Source organism: Felis catus, chromosome E3, assembly GCF_018350175.1.
Source record: "Felis catus isolate Fca126 chromosome E3, F.catus_Fca126_mat1.0, whole genome shotgun sequence".
Taxonomy (NCBI): Eukaryota; Metazoa; Chordata; class Mammalia; order Carnivora; family Felidae; genus Felis; species Felis catus.
This window is the reverse complement of record NC_058383.1, coordinates 24,585,695-24,613,660: the sequence shown is the minus strand read 5'-3', so window position 1 is coordinate 24,613,660 and position 27,966 is coordinate 24,585,695. Positions and strand designations below refer to the sequence as shown.

The 27,966-nt window shown below is 37.2% G+C and overlaps 1 protein-coding gene across 6 annotated transcripts in view; it reads right to left on the bottom strand.

The window, feature by feature from the left end:
• DNAH3 (dynein axonemal heavy chain 3) overlaps positions 1 to 27,966 on the bottom strand; it is a 169,477-nt gene that overhangs the window by 53,490 nt on the left and 88,021 nt on the right. For all 6 annotated transcript variants that reach the window (XM_045048191.1, XM_019820825.3, XM_045048190.1 and 3 more), the window contains 4 exons: positions 22,348 to 22,448; positions 20,846 to 20,951; positions 18,553 to 18,682; positions 15,853 to 16,098 (listed from right to left, as the gene is read on the bottom strand). In XM_045048191.1, the coding sequence (XP_044904126.1) occupies positions 15,853 to 16,098; positions 18,553 to 18,682; positions 20,846 to 20,951; positions 22,348 to 22,448 (583 nt within the window). The remainder of the gene's footprint in view (positions 1 to 15,852; positions 16,099 to 18,552; positions 18,683 to 20,845; positions 20,952 to 22,347; positions 22,449 to 27,966) is intronic.

The following is a 27,966-nucleotide window of genomic DNA, read 5'->3' as shown; positions in this document are numbered from 1 at the left end:
GTTCTCTCAAACCTCCCCTCTAAACCATTTATGAGATACCTAGATTTATGCATTTTATTTCTTGCTGTTCCTAATGTATTTATTAGACCACTAATGGTACTGTCTCATTGTCAGTTTGTTTTGTGGTTTTTCAATCCCACTTTTCCTCTAATTCTGTGATTTTTTTCACCTCATTTACAAACTTCTAAAAGATAGCTTTACTAAAAATGTATATGTGATGTACTAATATTCATAGTTGTGCAACTATACTACAACCAATTTTAAGACATTTCATTACATGAAAAAGAAACCCCATATCTCCTAGTTGTTACCCCTCATTTCCCCCTCCTACTCTCAGCACTAAGCAACCACTAATCTACTGTCTCTACAGATTTGTGTATTCCAGATGTTTCATGTAAATGAAATCACACAATATATGTTCTTTTGTAGCTGTCTTACTCATTATGATTTATATATATTTTTAAGTTTATTAATTTATTTTAAGAGAGAGAACGCATGCACGAATTGGGGAGGAGCAAAGAAAGAGAGGGAGAGAGAGAATCCTAAGCAGGCTTGGTGATGTCAGCATAAAGCTGGATGCAGGGACCATCAGATCAAGAGTTGGATGCTTAACCAACTGAGCCATCCAGGCATCCGGGAGCATGATATTTTTAAGGTTCATCCATGTTGTAGCATGTATTATTACTTCAATTTTTTAAATTATTGAGTAATATTCCATTACATGGATATTTTTATTTATTCATTTATCTATTGATGGACACTTGGATTGTTTCTACTTTTTGGCCTTTATGAATAACGCTGCTATGAACACTTGTGTAGAAGTTTGTGGGTAGACACGATTTTGTTTCTCCTGGGCATAGAACTAGGAATAGAATTGCTGGGTCATATGGCAACTCTATGTTTAAGTTTTGGGGAACTGTCAAATACTGTTTTCCAACTCTGCTGTACCATTTAACATTTCCATTATGTATGTAAGGGTTCCAGTTTTCCCATGTTCTCACCAACACTTGCTGTTTTCTTTTTTATTATTCTCATCCTAGTTGTGAAGTGGTATCTCATTGTGCTTCTGATTTGCATTTCCTGATGGCTAACAATGTTATCACGTATTTATTGACTCTTTGTGTATCTTCTTTGGAGAAATGTCTATTCAGTTACTTTGCCCATTTTTTAGTAGGGTTATCTTTTTATTATTATGTTGTAGTACCTCTTTATATATTCCAGATAGAAGTCCCTTATCATACATATGATTGTAAAAAGGCTTCACCCATTTTGTGGGTTGTCTTTTCACTTTCTTGGCATTGTCCTTTGAAGCACAAAAGTTTTTAATTTTGATTAAGTCCAGTTTACCTATTTGTTGTTATTGTTATTGCCTGTGCTTTTGGTGTCCTAAGAAACCAATGTCTAGTCCAAGGTCATGAAGATTTGCACCTATTTTTTTCTTTAGTAATTTTACAAGTTTTAATTCTTAAATTTAGGACTTTCATTCATGTTGAGTTAATTTTTGACTATGGTGCAAAGTAGAGGTCCAAATTCATTATTTTATGACAAATATTCACCTGTCCCAGCACCATTTGTTGAAAAGATTATTCTTTCTCCATTTAATTATCTTGGTACCCTTGCCAAAAAGCAAGTTACCATAAATGTGTGAGGGGCTTGTTTCTGAACTCTCAATTATATTCCACTGAGCTAAATATCTATCCTTTTGCCAGTACCACATGTTCGTCTATGAACTTTTTAAGAAATTAAATTGTTATAACTAAGTTCTTTCAACAGAAATATTTTATGTTTCTTAGGTAATTTTTCTTTTAGATTCATTCAGTCTGTCTGCCTCTCTCTCTCTCTCTCTCTCTCTCTCTCTCTCTCTCTCTCATGTTTGCAATTTCCATACCATTCTTGCTCTGTTACAATCAGGTAAGTTCTTGACATCTTTCCTAATGTTATCTGAGGTCAGTTTATCTCCTCCACTTTCCTGACCACAATTCAAGGATTAGTGAGTGGCTTTCTTTTTTGTAGCATGAGGTTACATGGACCGGGTAAAAGAAAATTCTCAATTGCCCCTGCTAGGAAACCTGGGCTCTACACTCTCTTTCTACAATTTGGCCAAGGTTCCTGAACTATGGTGCCACTCCCATCCCAGCTAGCAAAATGTCCCACATTCCTGTATCATCATCTCACAACCCTGACGCAGCATAGACTGTGGAAGGTGCAAACCCTCATAGTTTCTCCCACTTGTATTAAGATTCTACAGAAGCATGCAGGTGCTTCATGCCCAAGGATTTCTCATAGACATTCTTTGCATCTGTAGGCCACTGTAATCCACTTCTCTCCACGGGGGTGATTACCAGTGAGAACTCTCAGAATTTTGTCAACTCACCACCTTTCCTCCCAAAACCACTCTTAGGAGGACAGGGGGGTGGTGGGGTCTAGGTTGGAAGATGCAGCATGCCAGATCTTAGTTTTACTTTTCCTGTCCATCACTTCTTAATGTTTATAGACAGAATCAAGATGGAACATTTTCTATAATTATTGCTGGGATATTTTTAGGCTTAATTTTGTTGTTGTTTTTGTTCATTTCACTAGGTATTAAAGGAGGGAGCTCTGTTATCCTACACCCCTCTGCAGCTTTACCTAGAAGTTAATCTAGCAAAACACTTTTAGAAAGCAATCTGGCATTATGCTTACAGAGCTACAAAAATGTTCTGTAGTCTAAGCCAGAAATCCCACTTCTGGGAATTTATCATAAGGAAATAATTCAGAATGAAAATAATCTCTATACATGGCTATGCAGCACCATCTGTGATGGCAAAAATTTGGAAATAATTTACATGTCTCACATTAGGAGACCAGTCAAAATTATGTCTTATGAGATGAATGGAATATTTTGCAAAAACTAAGTATCAACATATCAAATTGCTTTCAAAAAGCAATGACAGATGAAAATAGAATAAAAAATAGAACATATGTCATTATGCTAAAGAGGTAAAGAGATTAAATCAGGTAGACAAAACAGAGAAAAGTTTTTCTGACATACTTGGGACAGGGTGGTATGAACAAAGAGATATTTTTTGGTCGTTTTTAAAAAATAGAACTGAATTGTTTTACAACAAAAAAGGAGACACTAAAAGCATGATTCAGAAAAGCATTTGTCTCCCTTCCCTGGATATTATGATTCAATAGAGCTAGTTTGCTGCTTGACACAGGAAGATTAAGGCCAAAGAGGAAAGCCTCAAGTGAGTAAAAGTAGATTTGTTAAGCGATGTGACCTTGGCCAAGGTTACCATTTGTACACCTGTAAAATGGGCCTGATTTTATGTGAAGCTCAGAGAGTCACTGTAGAGGGTAAATGAGAGATATATGTGTCAAACATGTAGCATAGCTCTGAGCACACAGGCACTGAGAAGATTCAGCTCTAGGTCTCTGGTTCTTATCAGAGTAATGGCTCTTGTTCACTCTGCACTGTGATTTTAATTCAAACTCTGTTCCAAGTACAAGGGAAGAAAAGGAGAGAATAGTAGAAATCCAGGAAGGCATATTCTGTCTCTATTACCTCTGACCTCCCTCCCCCCCCCCCCCCCCACTTCACCCTGTGTTCTTCTCCAGCACTTGGGAGAATAAGGTTAACTTTTTAAAAAATTTTTTATGTTTATTTATTTTTGAAAGAGAGAGAGACAGAAAGAGACAGAGCATGAGCAGGGAATGGGCAGAGAGAGAGGGAGACCAGAATCTGAAGCAGGCTCCAGGCTGTGAGCTATCAGCACAGAGCCTGATGTGGGGCTCGAATCCACAAAGTGTGAGATCGTGACCTGAGCCAAAGTCAGACGCTCAACGAACTGAGCCACACAGGCACTCCAATAAGGTAAACTTTTCAACAAAGGAGTGAGGTTTCAAAGGGCACACACTGATGAATGAATAAAGAATATGTGAGATACACACACACACACACACACACACACACACAATGGAATACTACTCAGTGATCAAAAAGAATGAAATCTTGACATTTGCAACGTGGATGGAACTAGAGTGTATTATGCTAAATGAAATAAGTCAGTCAGAGAAAGACAAAATACCATGTAATTTCACTCATATGTGGAATTTAAGAAACATAACAGATAGGGGCACCTGGTGGCTCAGTTGGTTAACCGCCTGACTTCGGCTCAGGTCATGATCTCATGGTTCACGGGTTTGAGCCCCTCATCGGGCTCTGTGATGAGAACTCAGAGCCTGGAGCCTGCTTCAGATTCTGTGTCTCCCTCTCTCTCTGCCCCTTCGCCGGTTGTGTTCTATCTCTCTGACTCAAAAAAGTATATATTTAAAAGAAACACAACAGATAAACATAGGGGAAGGGAAGGAAAAAATAAGATAAAAACATAGAGGGAGGCAAACCCTCAGAGACTCTTAAATACAGAGAATGAATTGAGGGTTACTGGAGGTGAGGTGGGTGGGGGGATGGACTAAATGGGTGATGGGTGTTAACAAGGGCATTTGTTGGGTTAACGAGCACTGGGGGTTATATGTAAGTGATGAATCACTAGGTTCAACTCCTGAAACCAATACCACACTGTATGTTAACTAACTTGAATTTAAATAAATAAATTAAAAAAAGATAAAGGGCATACAGTGAATAGATGAATAGATGGATAAATAAATCTCTTAGTTGACAAACAAGGATACATGTCAGATGATGTGAACCCAACCCTGAGAGAATCCCTCAAAGGTCTGTTTGCTTTCCTTAACGTATGCTCCCTAGTGTAGTTCCTCCATCATTTATCTCAGAAGTCTACTTATCCCACAGCTCCTGAATGTGAAAAGCCCAGAACACAATGTCCCATAAGGTCAGGGAAGCCTCCCTGGAGGTCTTACCATGAGAATTTTAACCTTGGCTCCTTGTGGAAAGCCTAGAAAGGCATTTAAAGCTTTTTAAGGTGGTAATAAGAATGTATACTCAAAGCTAGACACAAGAAGTCACATACTCCATGATTTCATGCATATGAAATACCAGGAAAAGGCAAATGTATAGACAGCAGGCCAGTGGTTGCCTGGGACTGAAGATGGGAACAGGGATTAATTGGAAATGGGCCTAAAGGATCTTACCAGGGTGATGAAAATGTTCTGAAATTGGATTATGGTGACAGTTGCACAACTATGCAAATTTACTAAAAGCCACTGATTTGTACACTCACATGGGATAATTTTATGATATGTAAATTATACCTCCATAAAGTTGTTATATATAAAAAAGCATACTTAGTACTTAAAACATGTCTTTGATTCAAATGGGTTCTGGCTAGGCACTTTGAAATTTTACACTAAAATACTTATTAAGCCAAAAGAAAAAGAAGTGGAATGATGTCATTGAAAATAAAAACTGAAAAAAAAAAACTGAGCAGCATCTCCAGCTGGAATAAGAAATCTTACCTCAAGAGATTTCATGAGGGGGGCGCCTGGGTGGCTCAGTCGGTTAGGCGTCTGACTTTGGCTCAGGTCACGATCACACGGTTCGTGGGTTCGAGCTCCATGTCAGGCTCTGTGCTGACAGCTCGGAGCCTGGAGCCTGCTTCAGATTCTGTGTCTCCCTCTCTCTCTGCCCTTCCCTTACTCACGCTCTCTCTCAAAAATAAATAAATGTTAAAAAAATTTTTTTAAAAAAGAGATTTCATGAGGAAAGGCAATAAAGGCCACTAGGATGCAGAGACTCAGGTTCCATCCCACACAGAAAATTGTGTAGCTGTTCCTTTGCCCTACCAGGTATTAATCCAGGAGTACTGTCTCATTTTCTCCTTATCCTTGCCTCTTATTTTTTTCTTTTAATTTTTAAATATTTATTTATTTTTGAGACAAAGAGAGCAAGAGAGAGAGAGGAGGAGCATGAGTGTGGGAGCTTGAACTCACGGACTGCGAGATCATGACCTGAGCCGAAGTCGGACACTTAACTGACTGAGCCACCCAGGTGCCCCGTATAGCTGAGAAGTGCAGTAGGGTCCCAGACTATATGAGTAAGGAGGAGTCAGTCAGAACACCTTAAATTCAGTGAGATACGGTCTTCCAGAGTAAAGAGCCACAAATGCCCCTCTGTTGAGAAACTTCCCTTTTCTAGAATGTTCAGAGATGAAACAAATAGAAAAGGCTGCCTCCAACAGATGGCATTAGTTGATCATATGTGGTCATTGGATCTTGGCCATCCTATTGCTTCTTACTCTAGAGCAGAGTTTATAGCATTTAGGTTTATTTTAAAAGTGTTATATGAATATTATTTACCCTGATCATGTCCAAAAGCTGTGACAATTTGGAAAACTAGCAGAAAGAGAGATGTGGGATTACTATGAAGAAAAAGTAAAGCTTAACTTCCCATAGACAGGTTTGCAATGATCACTTGCAAGGTGTCATTTTAGTCTTATGAATGGTCTTTTCAGAACCAAATTGGCTTTTAAGTAAAGTAGGTGCTGCAAAAGAAGATAGACAAAGAAGCCGTATATGTGGAATTTTTGTTTTAAATAGCGCATCAGTTGAGTAGGATGTGGAGGGAGGACACAGGCCATCACAGTAGATAGGAGATGTTATAGGGCAAAGTTACCTAGAAACTGAGTGGGAGTTGTATGTGTATGTGTGTGTGTGTGTGTATGTGTGTGTGTATGTATGTATATATGTATGTATATATATATATATATATATATATATATATATATATATATATATATATCACTAGCCTGCTAGCTGCAGAAGGAAAGGAAAGATGTTGACACAAAGTGGGCCAAGAGTGGGGTCAAGGGAACTTCATGAACCATCTTTGTTGACACAAAGCATGAACAGACTGATCTGGAAGGATAGAGGAAGCAGAAAACAGCATACGGAAACTGTGAAAAAATACTGCAATATAAAGGAATATAATATGGAGATTATACTTCAAGAGTATATCCTTGAACCTTGTTTAATGCAAGACTCAAGACCAAATTTCAGGAAACTGTTTGGAATCCTAAACAGACTACAAAAAGATGATGATGATGATGATGATGATGATGATGATGATTGCTACCATTTTTTTAATTTAATTTTTTATTTTTTTAAATTTACATCCAAATTAGTTAGCATAGAGTGCAACAATGATTTCAGGAGTAGATTCCTTAGTGTCCCTTACCCATTTAGTCCTTCCCCCCTCCTACAACCCCTCCAGTAACCCTCAGTTTGTTGTCCATACTTATGAGTCTCATCAGTTTCATCCCCCTCCCTGTTTTTATATTATTTTTGTTTCCCTTCCTTTATGTTCATCTGTTTTGTTTCTTAAAGTCCTCATATGAGTGAAGTCATATGATTTTTGTCTTTCTCTAATTTCACTTAGCATAATACCCTCCAGTTCCATCCACGTAGTTGCAAATGGCAAGATTTCATTCTTTTTGATTGCTGAGTAATACTCAATTGTGTATATATACCACATCTTCTTTATCCATTCATCCATCGATGGACATTTGGGCTCTTTCCATACTTTGGCTATTGTTGATAGTGCTGCTATAAACACGGGGGTGCATGCATCCCTTCAAAACAGCACACCTGTATCCCTTGGATAAATGCCTAGTAGTGCAATTGCTGGGTTGTAGAGTAGTTCTATTTTTAGTTTTTTGAGGAACCTCCATACTGTTTTCCAGAGTGGCTACACCTGCTTGCATTCCCACCAACAATGCAAAAGAGATTCTCTTTCTCCACATCCTCGCCAACATCTGTTGTTGCCTGAATTGTTAATGTGAGCCATTCTGACACGTGTAAGGTGGTATCTCATTGTGGTTTTGATTTGTATTTCCCTGATGATGAGTGATATTGAACATTTTTCATGGTCGGTTGGCCATCTACACGTCTTCTTTGGAGAAGTGTCTATTCATGTCTTTTGCCCATTTCTTCACTGGATGATTTGTTTTTTGGGTGTTGAGTTTGATAAGTTCTTTATAGATTTTGGATACTAACCCTTTATCTGATATGTCACTTGCAAATATTTTCTCCCATTCTGTCGGTTGCCTTTGAGTTTTGCTGATTGTTTCCTTCACTGTGCAGAAGCTTTTTATTTTGATGAGGCCCCAGTACTTCATTTTTGCTTTTGTTTCCCTTGCCTCCAGAGACGTGTTGAGTAAGAAGTTGCTGTGGGCAAGATCAAAGAGGTTTTTGCCTGCTTTCTCCTCAAGGATTTTGATGGCTTCCTGTCTTACATTTAGGTCTTTCATGCATGTTGAGTTTATTTTTGTGTATGGTATAAGAAAGTGGTCCAGGTTCATTCTTCTGCATGTTGCTGTCTAGTTTTCCTAGCATCACTTGCTGAAGAGACTGTGTTTATTCCATTGGATATTCTTTCCTGTTTTGTCAAAGATTAGTTGGCCATATGTTTGTGGGTCCATTTCTGGGTTCTCTATTCTGTTCCATTGATCTGAGTGTCTGTTCTTGTGCCAGTACCATACTATCTTGATGATTACAGCTTTGTAGTATAGCTTGAAGTCTGGGATTGTGATGCCTCCTGCTTTGGTTTTCTTTTTCAAGATTGCTTTGGCTATTTGGGGTCTTTTCTGGTTGATTGCTATCATTTTAATGAAACAGGAAAGAAAGCCGTAAGGAGAAAACAGGCTAAGATAAAAAGGCCACATGAGATAAAAAAAGGAAGATGGATGAGCTAATAGAATGATGGTGACAATGATAAGACAGCAATAAAAATTGCTGATATTTAACATCTTCTATATACCATGCTTTTATTCCAAATATGTTTACATGTATTAACTCATTTAATTCTTGTAAGAACACTATGACTGCATACTGTTATTATATGCGGGGGGAAGGGGCAGAGAGAGAGGGAGAGTGAGAGAGTGAGAATCCCAAACAGGCTCCATGATGTCAGCACAGAGCCTCATGTGGGGCTTGAACTCATGAACCCATGAGTCATGAGATCATGACCTGAGCCGAAACCAAGAGTTGGATGCTTATGTGACAGCCACCCTGGTGCCCTGTCCCCATTTTATAAATGAGGAGACTGAGAGGAGATAAGGAACTTCCTCACTACTAAGTATTGAAGGCAGGATTCAAGCCCTGACAATGTGACTTGTTTTTAATCATTACACTAAGAAAGGATCATAAGGAAACAATAGGTAACAACAGCAGAACCAACACCATGCAAGGCACTAAAAGCATAACTGAAGTTGTGGGTGACATATTAAAATGAAAAAAAAAAACTATCTTAAAAAGGCAAAAACTCAAAAATAAGGAAAGAGATGATAGATATGGAAGCCAGACAATAAAAATTTCCCTCGATGATGGAAAGGCCTCATCACATTCCAGGGAAAATAGACAAAAGGAGACATACATCTAGATATAGTATGTTAAAAAACAAAACAAGGGGCGCCTGGGTGGCGCAGTCGGTTAAGCGTCCGACTTCAGCCAGGTCACGATCTCGCGGTCCGTGAGTTTGAGCCCCGCGTCAGGCTCTGGGCTGATGGCTCGGAGTCTGGAGCCTGTTTCCGATTCTGTGTCTCCCTCTCTCTCTGCCCCTCCCCCGTTCATGCTCTGTCTCTCTCTGCCCCAAAAATAAATAAACGTTGAAAAAAAAAAAAAAACAACAAAACAAAACCCTACAGTAGAATATTAAAAAAAGAACACAAACCATTCAGAACATAGGTGAAACAAACAGTTGCTTTATATATGTATATAATTAATTATTAATTATATGATTAATATAATCTTAATAGTTATCAATTATAATATAATTATATTAATAATTATATAATCTAATAATTATAAAATAATATATAATCTATTTCAATTTCTTCTCTTTTTAATTGTGAGATTTAATTATATATAATTAATTATCAATTATTTATTTATTATAAATGATAATTTATAATAGAATTTATAATAGAATTTATATTACATTATAAGTATATGTATTTATTATATTGATAATAATTATTATTAATTAATAATAAATTACATATAACATATAATTAATAATTAATTATATATATATAATTCAATCTCACAGTTAAAAAGAGAAGAAATTAAAACTAGATACTATTTTCGTACTACAAATGTGAAAAGAACACCAAAATACATAAGGCAAAACTGATAGAATTGCAAAAATTAATAGAAAAATCCAATTATTATAGTTGGAGACTTCAGTCCCCCTCTATCAGCAATTGACATTGGGTAGAAAATGAGTGAGGATATAGTTAAACTAAACAGCACCTTCACCATCAATTGGACCTCACTGACATTTGTAGATTACTTCAACAACAGCAGAATACATCCTTTTCGAGCTCACATGGAACATTCTCCTAGAGAGACCACATTCTGGGCCATAAAACACACCTTAAAATTTTTAAAGAGTAGAAATCATACAGTGTATACTCTCAGTCCACAATGCAATTAAACTAGAAATCAGTAACAAAAAGATAGCTGGAAAATCCCCAAATACTTGAAGATTAAGAAAAAGACTTCTAGGGGTGCCTGGGTGGCTCAGTCATTAAGCATCTGACTGGCTCAGGCCATGATCTCATGGTTTATGAGTTTGAGTCCCACGTTGGGTGAGCACAAGCCCCACTTCGGGTGAGTCCCACTTCTCTCTCTCTTTGCCTCTCTGGGATTCTCTTTCTCTCTCTGCCCCTTGCTTGAGTGCCCTCTCTTTCTCCTTCTCAAAAAGAAAGAACAAATGAACGAAAGAAAGAAAACACAACTTTTCAAAATCTGTGGGATGCAGTGAAAGAAATGCTTACAGAGAAATTTAGCATTGAATGCATATATTAGAAAAGAAGAAAGCTCTAAAATCAATAATCTAAGCTTCCACCTTAGGAAACTAGAAATGAAGAGTGAATTAAATCCAAAATAAGCAGAATAAAATAAATAATAAAAATTAGAGTAGAAATCAATGAAGTTGAAAACAGAGAAAATCAATAGAGAAAATCAACAAAACCAAAAGCTGTTTCTTGGAAAAGGTTATAAAACTGATAAACCTCTATTTAGGCCAACCAAGAAAAAAGAGAGAAGACACAAATTACTAATATCAGAAATGAAAGAGGAACCATCACTACTGATACCAGAGACATTAGGAAGATAATAAAGGAATATTATGAACAACTCTATGACCACAAATTTGATAACTTAGATGAAATAAAACAATTCCTCAAAAGACATGATCTAACAAAACTCATATAAGGAGAAATAGATAATTTGAAGAGAACGATATCTATTAACGAAATTGAAGCAACAATTAATAACCTTCCAAAAGAGAAAGTACCAGGCCTAAATGATGAATTCTACTAAACATTTAAGGAAAAACATTTTACAATACTCTACAATCTTCTCCAGAAAATAAAAGCATATTTATTCTATGAGGTCAGCATAACCCTGATCCCCAAACCAAAGATACTACAATAAAGGAAAACTATAGATAATATATCTCCTCAAAACAGATGCAAAAATCCTTACCAAAATACTGACAAATCAAATTAACAATATACGGAAAGAATTACACACCACATTCAAGTGGGATTTATTCCTTCCAGGTATATAAGGCTGGTTCAACATTCAAAAATCAACTAATGTAATCCATTAGGCTAATGAAGAAAAAAAAGAATCAAAAGAAAAATAAGAGAAAACAAAAACACTGTAGTAGAAATGAAGAATGCATTTGGTAGGCTTATTAATAGACTAGATGCAGCCTAGAAAAGAATCTATGAGCTGGAATATATGACAATATAAACTTACTAACCTGAAATAAATGGAGGAAAAAATTTTAAAAAAGAACAGATTATTGGATAATTGTGGCCAATTGCAAATGGTTTAAGATATTAATACTGGGAATACCAGAAAAAGAAGAGACAGCAAAGCAGAAATATTCAATGTAATAATGGCCAAGAACTTTTGAAAGTTAATGATAGATATCAACCTATAGAACCAGGTAGCTCGGAAAATATGAAGGAAGAAAAACACCCCATATTCAACACCTGGGAATAATATAACCAAACAACAGAAAACCAAAGACAAAGAGAAAATCTGGAAAACATCAGTTTATTGGGGAAGATCTTACCTATAGAGGAACAAAGATAAGAATTATAGCAGACTTTCCATCAGAAAGTATGCCAGAAAGAACAGAGTAGAGGGAAATATTTAAAGTGTTGGTGGAAAAAAACTCACCATGATAAAATTCTGTATCCACTGAGATTATATTTTCAAACTAGAGGAGAAATAAAAGCTGTCTCAGAAAACAAAAAAATGAGGTAAATCATAATCAGCAGGGCAGCCCCACAGGAAATAGAATTTTTTCAGAGAGAAGGAAAATGATATAGGTCAGAAGTTTGGATCTACATTAAAAAAAAAAAGGAAATCTTTTGGAGAAATAATAAATGAAGGTAATTTTTAAAAAATCAATTAATGTAATCTATTACAGAAACAGGCTAAAGAAGAAAACTCACATGATTATCAATAAATTCAGAAAAAGCATTTGACAAAATCCAACACTCAGTAAACTAGGTATAGAGGGGAACTTCTTCAACTTGATAAAGAATATCAACAAAACACCTACAGCTAATCTCATACCTAAGGCAAGGAACTAGATACTTTCTCCCTAAGATAAGGATGCTCCCTCTAATCATACCTATATAAATCATACAGGAAGTCTTAGCTTATGCAATAGACTACAAAACAAACAAACAAACAAACAACAACAAAAAAGGAAATAAGATTGGGAAGGAAGAAATAAAACTATTTTTGTTTGTTGATGGCATGATTACCTATTCAGGAAATGGATTGGGAAGGCACAAGGGAAATGGAGCAATCAAAGCTTTAAAATTTTATTGATCCTTGATTCAGTTATTTTAATTCTAGGAAATTATCCTAAGAAAATAATCATGGATTAAGCAAGCAGGTGGCTACCGGAATACTGTTCATCACAGTGTTGTTAATGATAACAAAAACTAGAAAATAACTAGGAAAGAAGTGCAGAATGATCCCATATTTGCAAAAATAAATCCATATGCACATATATGCACAGGGAAATGTCTAAATGGATGGTTATCAAAATGTTAATTGTGGTTATCTTTTTAAAAATATTTATCTTTTTTATTATATGACCTATTCATATTTTTTCTTAAAAAATCAAGAATGCACTTCACACTCGTCAGGATAGCTATTCCTAAAAAACAAGACAAAACAATACATGAGAATGTGAAGAAATTGGAATTCTTGCGCATTGCTGGTGGGGATGTATGATGGTACAAGTACTATGAAAAACATTGTGGCAATTCCTCACAAACTTAAACACAGAATTACTATATGATCTATAAATTCCACTGTTAAGGGGATCCTGAGCGGCTCAGTCAGTTAAGCATCAAACTCCTGGTTTCGGCTCAGGTCATGATCTCACAGTTTGTGAGCCTGAGACCCACGTCATCTCTGGGCTGACAGTGCAAAGCCTGCTTGGGATTCTCTCTCTCCCTCTTTGCCCCTCCCCCACTTGTGCATGTGCTTTCTCTCTCTCTCTCAAAATAAACTTAAAAAAATAAATTCCACTTTTGAGCACATAGCAAGAAGAAATGAAAGCAAGAGACTCAAATAAATATTTGTACACCCATGTTTATATCTGCATTATTCACAGTAGTCAAAATATGAGAGTAACTCAAATGTCTATCAACAGGTGAACAAAGGAACAAAATGTGGCACATACACACAACAGAGTATTATTCAAACTTAAAAAGGAAGGAAATTCTGACACATGCTTCAACATGGATGAATTTTGAAGTTATTACTAAGTGAAATAAACTTGTCAAAAAAGGACAAATACTATGTGATTCTATTTAAATGAGGTACCTAGAGTAGTCAGATTTATAGAGACTGAAAGTGGGATGGTGGTTGCTGGGGGTGGGGGAGCCAGAAGGAGGGGAGAAATGGAGAGTTAGTGTTTACAGAATACGGAGTTTTAGTTTGGGAAGATGAAAAAAGTTCTGGAGATAAATGGTGGTGAAGGGTGCACAACAATGTTTAACACCACTGAACTGTATACTTAAAAATGGTTAAAATGGTAAATTTTTATATAATGCATATTTTACCAAAATAAAAAGAATCTTCTAAATCAAAGAAGAAGTAAAAGAGAAACGAGGAGGAGGAGAGGAGGAGAGAAGGAAGGAAGGGGAAGAGAAAGAAAAGAAGAGAGAAGAAAAGAAAAAAGAAAAGAGAAAGAAAGAAAGAGAGAAAGAAAAGAAAAGGAAAGAAAGAAAGAAAGAAAGAAAGAAAGAAAGAAAGAAAGAAAGAAAGAAAGAAAGAAAGAAAACAGAATGATTGTACTACAATCTAAATATTGGATTGGCCCAGGGCCTCTATGCAGTTCACTGGGACAGATGACCATATCAGATAAAGTGTGCCTCATGTGCTGAGGAAGGACTGTGTGTACAGGGGCAGTGGATGGCCCCTACTTGTTCATTCATTTATTATTATCATTAGGAAAAATTTCAAACATAAATACTGAAAACACTGTACAGCAAACACTTACATACCCTTCTCCTAAACTTTATGATTAGTTTTTACTTGTTTTATCATATACCTGCTCATCCATCTATCAAGTAAGCCATCTGATTTTTTGACAGACTTCAACGTAAAACATCTATACACTTCCCCGTAAACTTCAGCATTTATATCATTCACTGTTCAGTATTTGTTTATGCTTTTTCTCTTGATCTAAAATTTACATGCAATGAAATGTACACATCCTAAGTGCACATTCACTGAGTTTTGACAAATGCACATATCTGTGTAAACCAAATCTTTCTCAATATACACATTACTATCACTCTAGAAGTTATTTCATCACCCTTTATCTACTATTTTATAATCACAAAAAGTAAAGCTATTTGGAAAGTGTTTATAGTATGATCTCTTTTTGTTACAGAAATATAGAAAAAAACTTGAAGAAAAAAATTTTAAGTGTTTATTTGTGGGTAGTTGGATTACCACTGATTTTTATTTTCTGCTATTCTCTGTTTTTTCTAACTTAACAGAAGACCATGGGGGAGGGGAAGGAAAAAAAAGAGAGAGAGGGAGAGAGCCCAACCATAAGAGACTCTTAAAAACTGAGAATAAACTGAGGGTTGATGGGGGGATGGGAGGGGGGGGAAGTGGGTGATGGGCATTGAGGAGGGCACCTGTTGGGATGAGTACTGCGTGTTGTATGGAAACCAATTTGACAATAAATTTCATATTAAAAATAAATAAATAGATAGATAACATGTTTAAATGTAAAATATTAAAAAATAAATTTTATATATCATTATGGTGTTAAGAAAAATAATAGTGAAAGCCACTTAAAAAAAATTTTGATCTTTTAGTAAATGATGTCATACATAGAATATTTATAGATCATTAAAGTGATCACTTTGAAGAAAACGTATATGGCAAAAATGGAAACATTTCAACATGAAATTAGATTACAATGACAAAATTACTATGAATATTGACCCCATAATCAACATAATACGATGAATGTAAACACACAGAATAAGGCTAGAAGGGAATAAGAAAAACAAATGTGCTATATTTCTCATTCTGTCTCCTGGAGCCTGTTTGAATGATGGAATTATGGGTAATTTTGGGGAAAAAAAAGTTATATCAACTTTTCTAAATTAAAACAATAGTTAAAACATCCCATAAGACCCTGACTTTGAGCCATCCATCTCTTACACATGTGGGCCAGCTCTGAAGACCTTGAACCCACTCAGGCAAGCTACATAATGTCACCTGGCCATTGTAAAACCCTTACTTGGACCACACATTTTGATTGGATTTTGGAACCATATGATCCAGATTATTATAGCAAGACAAAACAAACAGGTACTAAGTTACCTCTTTCTGGAAAGATGTTGTTTTTGGTAAGTTTGACGCTTTTGGGCCTTGGATTGTTATCATCCATACCCATGATCAGGTTGCGGAAAAACAGATCAAATTTCTTTCTGCTGTCCGCATTGATGGTGCCGGCCACGGTCCACACCAAGGCAAAGAGGAATAGACCTTGCAGCCAGAGAAAGATCTGTTGGCTTGTTGGGCCTTCAAATAATTCACTTTCCTCCTTGTCTATTTTTCTGATTTCATCTAAAAGCAAGAAAAAGGAACCTCAGGAAAAGCTGCAAATATCTGCTTATATACAGATCTATAAACAATGTGAGCTGGGTGGTCTTGTCTGTGAGGGCTCTGGAGAGGGGAATGATAGTGGCTGAGTGGCCATCACCTGCCAGATCCTTTATCCACATATTTCTTTGTGCTAGTTTTAAAAACTTTTTCTAATTTTGAAAGGACATGGGCACCAACCTGAAGGAGCTCTCAACGGCTGAAGACATTTGAGCAACAAAATAACTATAGCATTGGATTATAACCCATAGGATAAAATACATATTGTGAGTTCATACTTTAATCAGCAAATAACTGAATTAGCAAAGAAATAGGGAAGAACAGTTTTTCCTTACAGAAGAATTCTAATTAGTAAATATAGAAGGAATACACAGAGAAACAGAAAATTAACATTAGGCAAATGCCGCCATAATAACCGTAGTAGGCAAGATCCAATAGATATTAAAATCAGTGGGTGAAAATTTGAGGAGCAAATAGGATATTTGCATGGTTTCAAATTGTCTCCCCTCCCCCAAATACTTATTAATTATGAAGGAAAACATAGTAACACTTCTCTTACAGTGGAGAAATGTGGCTCTGATCAAAGCTAACTTTGACCAGAGCCTTCACCAGTCATAACATATAGAACATCATATGCCCCATGATGATGTACAGAGAAGGATACATCATCACTTTCGTGGTATTCTTACTGAAAATGCATAACCCCAATCTAATTATGAGAAAACATATCTCTTAAATTGAGAGATATTCTATAAAATAAATGACCATTATTTATCAAGTAACCAAGTTATAAAAGACAAGGAAAGGGGTGCCTGGCTGGCTCAGTCAGTAGAACATGTGACTCGATTTGGGGGTCATGAGTTTAAGCCTCATGCTGGGTTTATTTAAAAAAAAAAGGCAAGGAAAGACTGAGGAGCTGTCATAGATTGAAGGACACGAATGAGATACAACAATTAAAAAAAAAAAAGTGACCTCCCGAAGTGCATCCTAGAACAGAAAAAGGACATTTGTGGAAAAATTGATGAACTGCAAATAAAGTCTGTAGTGTAGTTAATAGTTTAGTATCAGTTTCAATTTTCTCATTTTGATCATTGTGCCTTGGTTATGTAAGATGTTAACTTTAAAGGAAGCTAGGTGAAGGGATACGTGACTCAACACAGTCCTTTAGCAATTTTTTTGCAAGCCTGAAATTATTTTAAAATAAAAGGCTAACAAATGTATTTAGTATTCCTTAGCTCAACGCCTTGCTGATTGATCATAGTTACCATACTCCTGCATTTTAGCACTGACAGAGGAAAAAGTCAGGGCTCTGAAATCAGACATGTCTGTGTTCATGTCCCCAGTTTTTAGTAGTAGAGTGTCTTTCAACACTCCTGATAGGACTCATGGCTATAGATCTGGGAAGGCAAGATATTAGGGTACTCAGCGCTGGGGACAATGAGTCCATTTCTCATGCGATGCCTTTTTTCCTGGAGGAGATACAACACGAGGACAGGAAACAGGGCTTGGGAAAATATGCAAAATTTGCAACTAATGATGCAAATATATGGCATTGTATGCAGTTAGTGTGCTTTTGAAATTGCCTGTAATTTTAATTTCAGAAAAATCACATAATATTTAGCCAAAGAAAGTCTCCACTCAACTGTTCACCATATTACATTTTTTAAATCTGTTCCTATAATGCCTTTGGAAGCAATGAGCTGAGAAAATGTACATGTAACAGAAGTTCTGGGAAGATCCATCTTGAGCCTGAATTATGTGAGATATTGAAAAAGAAATGTCATCCAGGAAGAAGTTCTCCAAATGGACACATGCTTTGCCATTTCCCACAGAATTCAATGAAATTTGATTTATATGAGATGGTTACAGGGAACTTCTCTAGGACCTTTAAACAAATAGTTCTATGATTTAGGTACTTCTCATGTCCTGGAGAAGTTCCCTAGTTTTGTAGCTGATGTGGTCAGTTCTCTTGACCGTGTAACTATGTATTTTGTGAAATCAGATTTTTATAAGTTTTCTTAACACAGGAAAATCTCTGGTCTTATTTTTTGTAGAATCTTTTTTTTCTCAGATACATTCATATGTATCATGTAAATTCATTTCCCTCCAGGATATCCTAGTTAGGTAAAGAGAGACAGAGATTTTTATCCTCATTGTGTGGACAAGAAACCTAACACAAGAAAAGATGGGGTAATTTGCACAAAAACATCCAGGAAATCAATCTAAGATTAATGTTAAAGCCCTCAAACATGGATTCTTTCCGCTAAATTCTACTATCTCCACTCCAAAGGCTTGTTTGTTCTAGACTAAAATGCCAGTCTCGTTGTGACTCATGGGTGGGGCAGGAATAGAAGGGATGGGGAAGAGGAAGAAATATCCCACATATACCCCACCTTCAAGAATCATAGTAGCACGTACCAAGCAGAGAGGAGTACAGTCTCATCATTGAGGAAGCAAGGTGGATGGGAGAAGTTTGGACCACAAATTTACACTGAAGGTGAATAAACTCCAGGCAGGGCTGGACAAGCCACATGAACATATCATTGACCTGAAAGTAGAAACGAAATTTGAAGATGTTATCAAAAAATGAGTTTAAGACTAAGGGTTTGGTACACTTCTGGAAGGCCTGGGATGCTGGTAAAGTTGCTGATTATTTTTGAATGTAGGTGTATTGGGGAAAGGACCAAAGGTACCCAGGGCCCTGACTTAAACTTCCTACTCAATGGACAGGCAGCCCACAGACCATCCCTACTCCTCCCATTTTACTACCCAGAGCTGGATACTCAGAGGCTTGGAGCTACTGTGGGTCAGCTACAAGATGCATAAAGTAGTTTTAGGACCCAAACTGGGCATCTGACTTGTTTGTATAAAATCATTAGGAACCCTAAACAAGATTTTCAAATGACTTTAGGCTGGACTCCTGTATAAAGTGGCCATAGGAAGTGCAGACCTAAGTTCAGGGCTGATTTTCAGTAATTATCTGTATGTATGTATGTATATATGTACTTATTTGTAGGTATAATGATTCTCGTCTCTGCTTTTCACCCCAGTTACTCTTTCCAAAAAATTTTTCCTTTATCCTCTTATTTTGGATATTTTTTCATTTTTGTTAAAATATTTGTGGCTGTCACTGTAAATTATCTTAAGTCATTTTTTGGGAAGTAGATAGGTCATCACTAAATAAATACATGTGTGTATATATATATATATATATACACACACATATATTGATATATATCTGTATATAAATATATAGATGCATTTATATGTATATATGAATACATACACATGAACATATATATGAATACGTACACATGTGTACATGAATACGTGGTATATTCATCCAGCCAACAAATATTTATTGAGTATCTAGTAATTACAGTGTTGTAGGTGCTGAGGATAAACAACTCACAAGATAGACAAGATTCCTGCCCTCTCAGAAATTACTGAAGGGAAGGGGAGACAAAAAATAAATAACTAAACAAGCAAGGAAATAAATAAAATACTTACAAATCATGGAAAGTACTAGCAGGAAACAAATAAAGATGCTACAATGGGGAATAATGGGAAGGGCTTAGTAGGGTGGTCAGGGAAGGCTTCTTAGAGGAGGAGGCCTTTATGTTGAGATGATGAAGGTGACTCATCCCTCAGAAGATAAAATGGGACAACATTTCCAGGAAGAGGAAGAAAAGGTGTGAAAGTCTTGAGGTGATGAAACCTGGGGTCTTCTAGGAATGGAAACAAAATACAAGGGCTGCAGGGTAATAAGTTGAAGAAGAGGGTAGTGATGAGTTCAGAAAGGCGACACGGTCAGATTGAGGCTTCAGAGGCCCTGATAAGAAGTTAGACTTTGTGCTAAGGACACTGAGGAGTCGCACTGAAGGCTTCCTGTGCACCTGTATAGATTGGTCTCTTGATGTGCATGTGGGCATGTATCTGTATAAGTATGTGATTATATACATGGTACATGCATATAAATGTGACAGGAATGGGGCCATCCTACATAGCTCGTCAGAGTATTTCCACAGTAGGAAGAGAGCCCAACTATACCTTTCTTGGCTTCTTTGGTGGGAAACTTTCCTAGAATTCTATTAATGCAGGGAAAGACAAAAGCCACCAAAAGCTTGGGCTCTCCCTTCCTGATTCCCCAGGCTGAGAGTGTGCTCATGTAGCCATTAACCTGAATGTTCACACCTCTTTTAGAAAGGGAAGAAGGGGACATATACTCTTAGTACCTGCAATACAAGCTTTTCTAAGCTGGCTCCAGCTCCCTAGATATGAGAGGTATGAAGTCGAGGTCACCAGGATGGGGAGTGGCAGTACAGAGAGGAACACAGCTCTTCCTAATCTGGCCTATCTCTAGAGCAACTTCTAGAGATATTTCTGCTAGTGGAGCAATGGGAAAAGGAGTGACATTCCAGCCACCTTATAGAATGTTCTCAAGCATCAGAATTCTCCACTGGGGAGATGGGGAGTGATGGAGAAGGTAGAAGAAAAGTGGAAATTGACCATATCCCATCCTCTCCACATGGAGAACAAAGTTGGAAAAATGGCAGGCAGCCAGGAAAGAAGACAACTAGAGGCAAGCAGGGAAGCCACTGCCTGTTCTTGCATCCTGGAATTAGAAGGTAAAGATGTGTCTAGAAGGCCTAAGAAATGAGGAGCAGGGAGACAGGGAGGGAGGGGAAGTAAAGGAGTCTGCTGGCCTCACCAATTCCTTGTGCTCCTCAGTGAGACTGGTGGGCAGGGTGTCCATATAAGAGTCCTTCAAGGGCTTCCAGCCTAGTTGATGGGGCTCCATGTAGATCATCCCACACCTGGCAAGCACAAAGAGAGAACCAGCGTGGTCCACATCTAGGCTCCCAAGCACACAGGGGCGAGGTAAATGCAGGCAGTCATGGCAAGGTAAGGGGCTGTAGCTTGGGGTGGAGCACAGACCCTTGCCTGCTCTAGGCCAAAAGGAAGGTGCCCAGATTTTGTCAGCAAAGGATGGGGACCAGTGATAACAGCTTGGTCTTGGGAATAAGAGAGACCTGGGTTCAAATCCCAGCCCCAGATTCTACTATCTGAGTGGCCTTGGGCAAGCTTTCTTTACTATCTCTGAAATTCTTCATCCTTGTCTATAAATCAAGAAACAAAAAATACATAGTTCATACGGCTGTTATAGTGGTTAAATAAGAAAATGCCAACAAATAATTCAGTGCCATTTCCAGGATATAGAAAACTCTTAATCAATGGAAACTATTATCATTAGCATTAATAAGTACTGATATTTTATATAGTACATGTTTTTTTTCCCCCATTAAAATATGGCTGCCATTTATTTAGCATCTACTGCATGTCAGGCACTATGCTATGTCCTAATGACCTTTATCTTTAAGGATATCTTTATGGTCATGTTTTAAGACATGAGGAAACTGGCTCAGAGAGGCTAAGTGACTTGGAAGAGGCCACACAGCTAGATATTGACATGGCCAGGGTGGAAGACCAAGTTGGTCTAATTTGCCATTGCTCTTTCTACTCCCTGACATTGCCTTTTGGAATGTGGGCTGACTTTATTTTTTTTATGAACCTCAGGTGCACAGGATTGGATTCATTGTCATCCTTGGCACACTATCAGTAGCCCATGCAGGGCCTTTCTTATTTCTTAGTTAAGGGTTTTCAATAATTTAATGAGTATCCATGAACCCACTACCCAGACAGAAGCTAGGATCTTGACAATAACTTTCATCTAACCCATTTGGTCTCCCTTATCCTATACCCATGGCTTTCTCCACCTGATGTAACTCATTATCTTGAATTTCATGGTCACCTGTCTCTTGATTTCTTTCTTTCTTATATAGTTTTATAGTATTTCTATATGTTCCTATCATGTAAATTTATTTATGTTAGTTGTTTTTAGCAGTTTAAATGGAGACACCGCACTATATATACTATTGTGTGCTTATTTTTATACATAATATTGCTAAGATTTTATAGTTAATAAGATTTATCCATAGAGTTCTAGGTCAGTATAATTTATTTATTTTGAGTGATATATAAATATTACAGTTTGTTACAAAAACACTAATTCAAAGGGATACATGCACCGCTATGCTTATTGCACCATTATTTACAATAGCCATATTGTGGAAGCAATTCATAGATGAATGGATAAAGAAGATGGGTATATACATACAATTCCCTCAGGGTGCCGGTATGAGGCTGACTGACCTGCTCACAGTGGCTGGCGAGGCCTGCTCCAGATCCGCTGGCTCGAAGATCAGACTCATCTTGGGGCTCATCTGGATAATCTCTCCACTCATTAAACACAGCTGAAAGGGCAAAGCAGAGGAGTGGAGGGCAGGCAAAGGGGTTAAATTCTATCTGCAAGTGAAAGGCTTCAGTGGAGACAGAGATGGTTTAAATTCATTCAGTACTTCTTGAGCACTAACTATATGCATCAGGCACTGTTCTAGATATGTAGAATAAAACAGACAAAAATCCCTGTGCTCTTGGGATTTACATTCTGCTGGGAGGAAACAGATGATAAAATACATAGCATATAACATGATGAAAGTGCTTTGGAAAATAATTAAGTAGAAGAGGAGGCTGGAAAATGCTCAGCCAGGACCAGGTGATTTTAAATAGTGAGGTCAGAGAGTCAATGAATTGCAGCCTTAGATGAAGGATCAAGAAGTTATCAGACTACATCAAGTTTCATGGTTCCTTCCTTAGCATTTAATATAGATGTAACTGCACACCTTTCTCCTGTTTTATTTGCTCAAGTTTCCCATGAAGGACTCCTTTTGGGATCTCCCATGAACTGGTGTAAGTCTACAGGGACAAGAACATCTCCACAAATCCTTTCTGGAATGGAAGGAAAGACCATTGGAAATCCTAGTGTTTAGAGGGTATGTCCCTGTAGAAAGTAGTTCAAACACACAGGGGAGACTCAGTGTATGTACAAAGTAGTGGTACTTCCTATTTGCCAACATGGGTTCAAGTGAGATCTTTAAGTCTCACTTGAGATTGCCCGAGGCTTCGGTCTCTCAGTGGCAAAGAGGAAACCCCATTACTTCCTGCTGTTCATTCAAAGTTGTGCTTAAAAAGTTCTTTGTACATTACCTGGCCCACACCTGGAAACAGGTCACTAGAATCAGGTCACTACATGCATCCCCAAGAAGGTCAATAGCCATTATGGGGCTGACACCACCAGCAGTACCATCTCTGAATATCAAGAAAAGTAAAAGAGACCTATACCTCTGACGGTAGTTTGATTTACACCCAGTGACAGGAAGAGCCATCAGGAATTCATGGTTTATAACTCTTTATACTTCTTATCTCAAAACCAACAAATACATTTGTACAATTAGTTTATATCACATAGCCTATATAATATAATAAAACACTTCAATTTTTATATGTTATGTAATCAGAATTATGCACATATTATAATTAGCGTATGTGTGTAATTTGGATAATTAGGCCTTCCATTGAGCATGACTTACTCATAGTCTTGTGAAATTTAAATGTAGTAGGAAAGTATATTTTGATTCAATAATCATGTATATTCAGTATAGAAACGTCCTTAAAATGGTGATAAATTTCATTTCATTTTTCATCACCACTAAACCAGCCCTACAAGAGATCCTAAGGGGGATCCTGTGAGACAAAGTACCAGAGACATCGCTACAAGCATGAAACCTACAGACATCACAATGACTCTAAACCCATATCCTTCTATAATAACACTGAATGTAAATGGACTAAATGCTGCAGCCAGAAGACACAGGGTATCACAATGGATAAAAAAAACAAGACCCATCTATTTGCTGTCTACAAGAGACTCATTTTAGACCTGAGGACACCTTTAGATTGAAAGTGAGGGTATGCAGAACTATCTATCATGCTACTGGAAGTCAAAAGAAAGCTGGAGTATCCATACTTGTATCAGACAAACTAGACTTTAAATTAAAGGCTGTAACAAGAAATGAAGAAGGGCATTATATAATAATTACAGGGTCTATCCATCAAGAAGAACTAACAATTATAAATGTCTATGCGCCAAATACAGGAGCCCCCAAATATGTAAAACAAGTACTCACAAACATAAGCAACCTTATTGACAAGAATGTGGTAATTGCAGGGGGCTTTAATACCCCACTTACAACAATGGATAGATCATCTAGACACTGGTCAATAAAGAAACAAGGGCCCTGAATGATACATTGGATCAGATGGACTTGACAGATATATTTAGCACTCTGCATCCCAAAGCAACAGAATATACTTTCTTCTCGAGTGCACATGGAACATTCTCCAAGATAGATCACATACTGGGTCACAAAAGAGCCCTTCATAAGTATACAAGATTGAGATCATACCATGCATACTTTCAGACCACAATGCAATGAAGCTTGAAATCAACCACAGGAAAAAGTCTGGAAAACCTCCAAAAGCATGGAGGTTAAAGAACACCCTACTAAAGAACCAATGGTCAACCAGGCAATTAGAGAAGAAATTTAAAAATATATGGAAATAAACGAAAATGAAAATAAAACAATCCAAACGCTTTGGGATGCAGCAAAGGCAGTCCTGAGAGGAAAATACATTGCAATCCAGGCCTATCTCAAGAAACAAGAAAAATCCCAAATACAAAATCTAACAGCACACCTAAAGGAAATAGAAGCAGAACAGCAAAGACACCCCAAACCCAGCAGAAGAAGAGAAATAATAAAGATCAGAGCAGAAATAAACAATATTGAATCTAAAAAAACTGTAGAGCAGATCAATGAAACCAAGAGTTGGTTTTTTGAAAAAATAAACACAGTTGGTAAACCTCTAGCCAGGCTTCTCAAAAAGAAAAGGGAGATGACCCAAATAGATAAAATCATGAATGAAAATGGAATTATTACAACCAATCCCTCAGAAATACAAGCAATTATCAGGGAATACTAGGAAAAATTATATGCCAACAAACTGGACAACCTGGAAGAAATGGACAAATTCCTAAACACCCACACACTTCCAAAACTCAAACAGGAGGAAATAGAAAGCTTCAACAGACCCATAACCAGGGAAGAAATTGAATCAGTTATCAAAAATCTCCCAACAAATAAGAGTCCAGGACCAGATGGCTTCCCAGGGGAGTTCTACCAGACGTTTAATGCAGAGATAATACCTATCCTTCTCAAGCTATTCCAAAAAATAGAAAGGGAAGGAAAACTTCCAGACTCATTCTATGAAGCCAGTATTACTTTGATTCCTAAACCAGACAGAGACCCAATAAAAAAAGAGAACTACAGGCCAATATCCGTGATGAATATGGACGCAAAAATTCTCAACAAGATACTAGCAAATCGAATTCAACAGCTTATAAAAAGAATTATTCACCATGATCAAGTGGGATTCATTCCTGGGATGCAGGGCTGGTTCAACATTCGCAAATGAATCAACATGATACATCACATTAATAAAAGAAAAGATAAGAACCATATAATCCTGTCAATCAATGCAGAAAAAGCATTTGACAAAATTCGCATCCTTTCTTAATAAAAATCCTTGAGAAAGTCAGGATAGAAGGAACATACTTAAACATCATAAAAGCCATTTATGAAAAGCCCACAGCTAATATCATCCTCAGTGAGGAAAAACTGCGAGTTTTCTCCCTGAGATCAGGAACATGACAGGGATGTCCACTCTCACCACTGTTGTTTAACATAGTATTGGAAGTGCTAGCATCAGCAATCAGACAACAAAAGGAAATCAAAGGCATCAAAATTGGCAAAGATGAAGTCAAGCTTTCACTTTTTTCAGATGACATGATATTATACATGGAAAACCCGATAGACTCCACCAAAAGTCTGCTGGAACTGATACAGGAAATCAGCAAAGTTGCAGGATACAAAATCAACATACGGAAATCAGGTGCATTCTTATACACTAATAATGAAGCAACAGAAAGACAAATAAAGAAATTGATCCCATTCACAATTGCACCAAGAAGCATACAATACCTAGGGATAAATTTAACCAAAGATGTAAAAGATCTGTATGCTGAAAACTATAGAAAGCTTATGAAGGAAATTGAAGAAGATATAAAGAAATGGAAAAACATTCCGTGCTCGTGGGTTGGAAGAATAAATATTATTAAAATGTCAATACTACCCAAAGCTATCTACACATTCAATGCAATCCCAATCAAAATTGCACCAGCATTCTTCTCGAAGCTAGAACAAGCAATCCTAAAATTCATATGGAACCACAAAAGGCCCCGAATAGCCAAAGTAATTTTGAAGAAGACCAAAGCGGGAGGCATCACAATCCCAGACTTTAGCCTCTACTACAAAGCTGTCATCATCAAGACAGCATGGTATTGGCACAAAAACAGACACATAGACCAATGGAATAAAATAGAACCCCAGAACTAGACCCACAAAAGTATGGCCAACTCATCTTTGACAAAGCAGGAAAGAATATCCAATGGAAAAAAAGACAGTCTCTTTAACAAATGGTGCTGGGAGAACTGGACAGCAACATGCAGAAGAATGAAACTAGACCACTTTCTTACACCATTCACAAAAACAAACTCAAAATGGATAAGGGACCTGAATGTGAGACAGGAAACTATCAAAACCCTAGAGGAGAAAGCAGGGAAAAACCTCTCTGACCTCAGCCGCAGCAATTTCTTACTTGACACATCCCCAAAGGCAAGGTAATTAAAAGCAAAAATGAACTACTGGGACGTTATGAAGATAAAAAGCTTCTGCACAGCAAAGGAAACAACCAACAAAACTAAAAGGCAACCAAAAGAATGGGAAAAGATATTTGCAAATGACATATCAGACAAAGCGCTAGTATCCAAAATCTATAAAGAAATCACCAAACTCCACACCCAAAAAACAAATAATCCAGTGAAGAAATGGGCAGAAAACATGAATAGACACTTCTGTAAAGAAGACATCCAGATGGCCAACAGGCACATGAAAAGATGCTCAACATCGCTCCTCATCAGGGAAATACAAATCAAAACCACACTCAGATATCACCTCATGCCAGTCAGAGTGGTCAAAATGAACTATAAATGCTGGCGAAGATGTGGAGAAAAGGGAACCCTCTTGCACTGTTGGTGGGAATGCAAACCGGTGCAGCCACTCTGGAAAACAGTGCAGAGGTTCCTCAAAAAATTAAAAATAGACCTATCCTATGACCCAGCAGTAGCACTGCTAGGAATTTACCCAAGGGATACAGGAGTACGGATGCATAGGGGCACTTGTACCCCAATGTTTACAGCAGCACTCCCAACAATAGCCAAATTGTGGCAAGAGCCTAAATGTCCATCAACTGATGAATGGATAAAGAAATTGTGGTTTATATACACAATGGAGTACTACGTGGCAATGAGAAAGAATGAAATAATGGCCCTTTGTAGCAACGTGGATGGAACTGGAGAGTGTGATGCTAAGTGAAATAAGCCATACAGAGAAAGACAGATACCATATGTTTTCACTCTTATGTGGATCCTGAGAAACTTAACAGAAAGCCATGGGGGGAGGGGAAAGAAAAAAAAAGAGGTTAGAGTGGGAGAGAGCCAAAGCATAAGAGACTCTTAAAAACTGAGAACAAACTGAGGATTGATGGGGGGTGGGAGGGAGGGGAGAGCTGGTGATGGGTATTGAAGAAGGCATCTTTTGGGATGAGCACTAGGTGTTGTATGGAAACCAATTTGACAATAAATTTCATATATTAAAAAAATCATAATTTGAAAGTGATTCAAATACAAAAAAAGAAATAAATCCATTTAGCTATCTTAAAAAATTTTTATTTCATTTTAACATATAGTAAAATAGC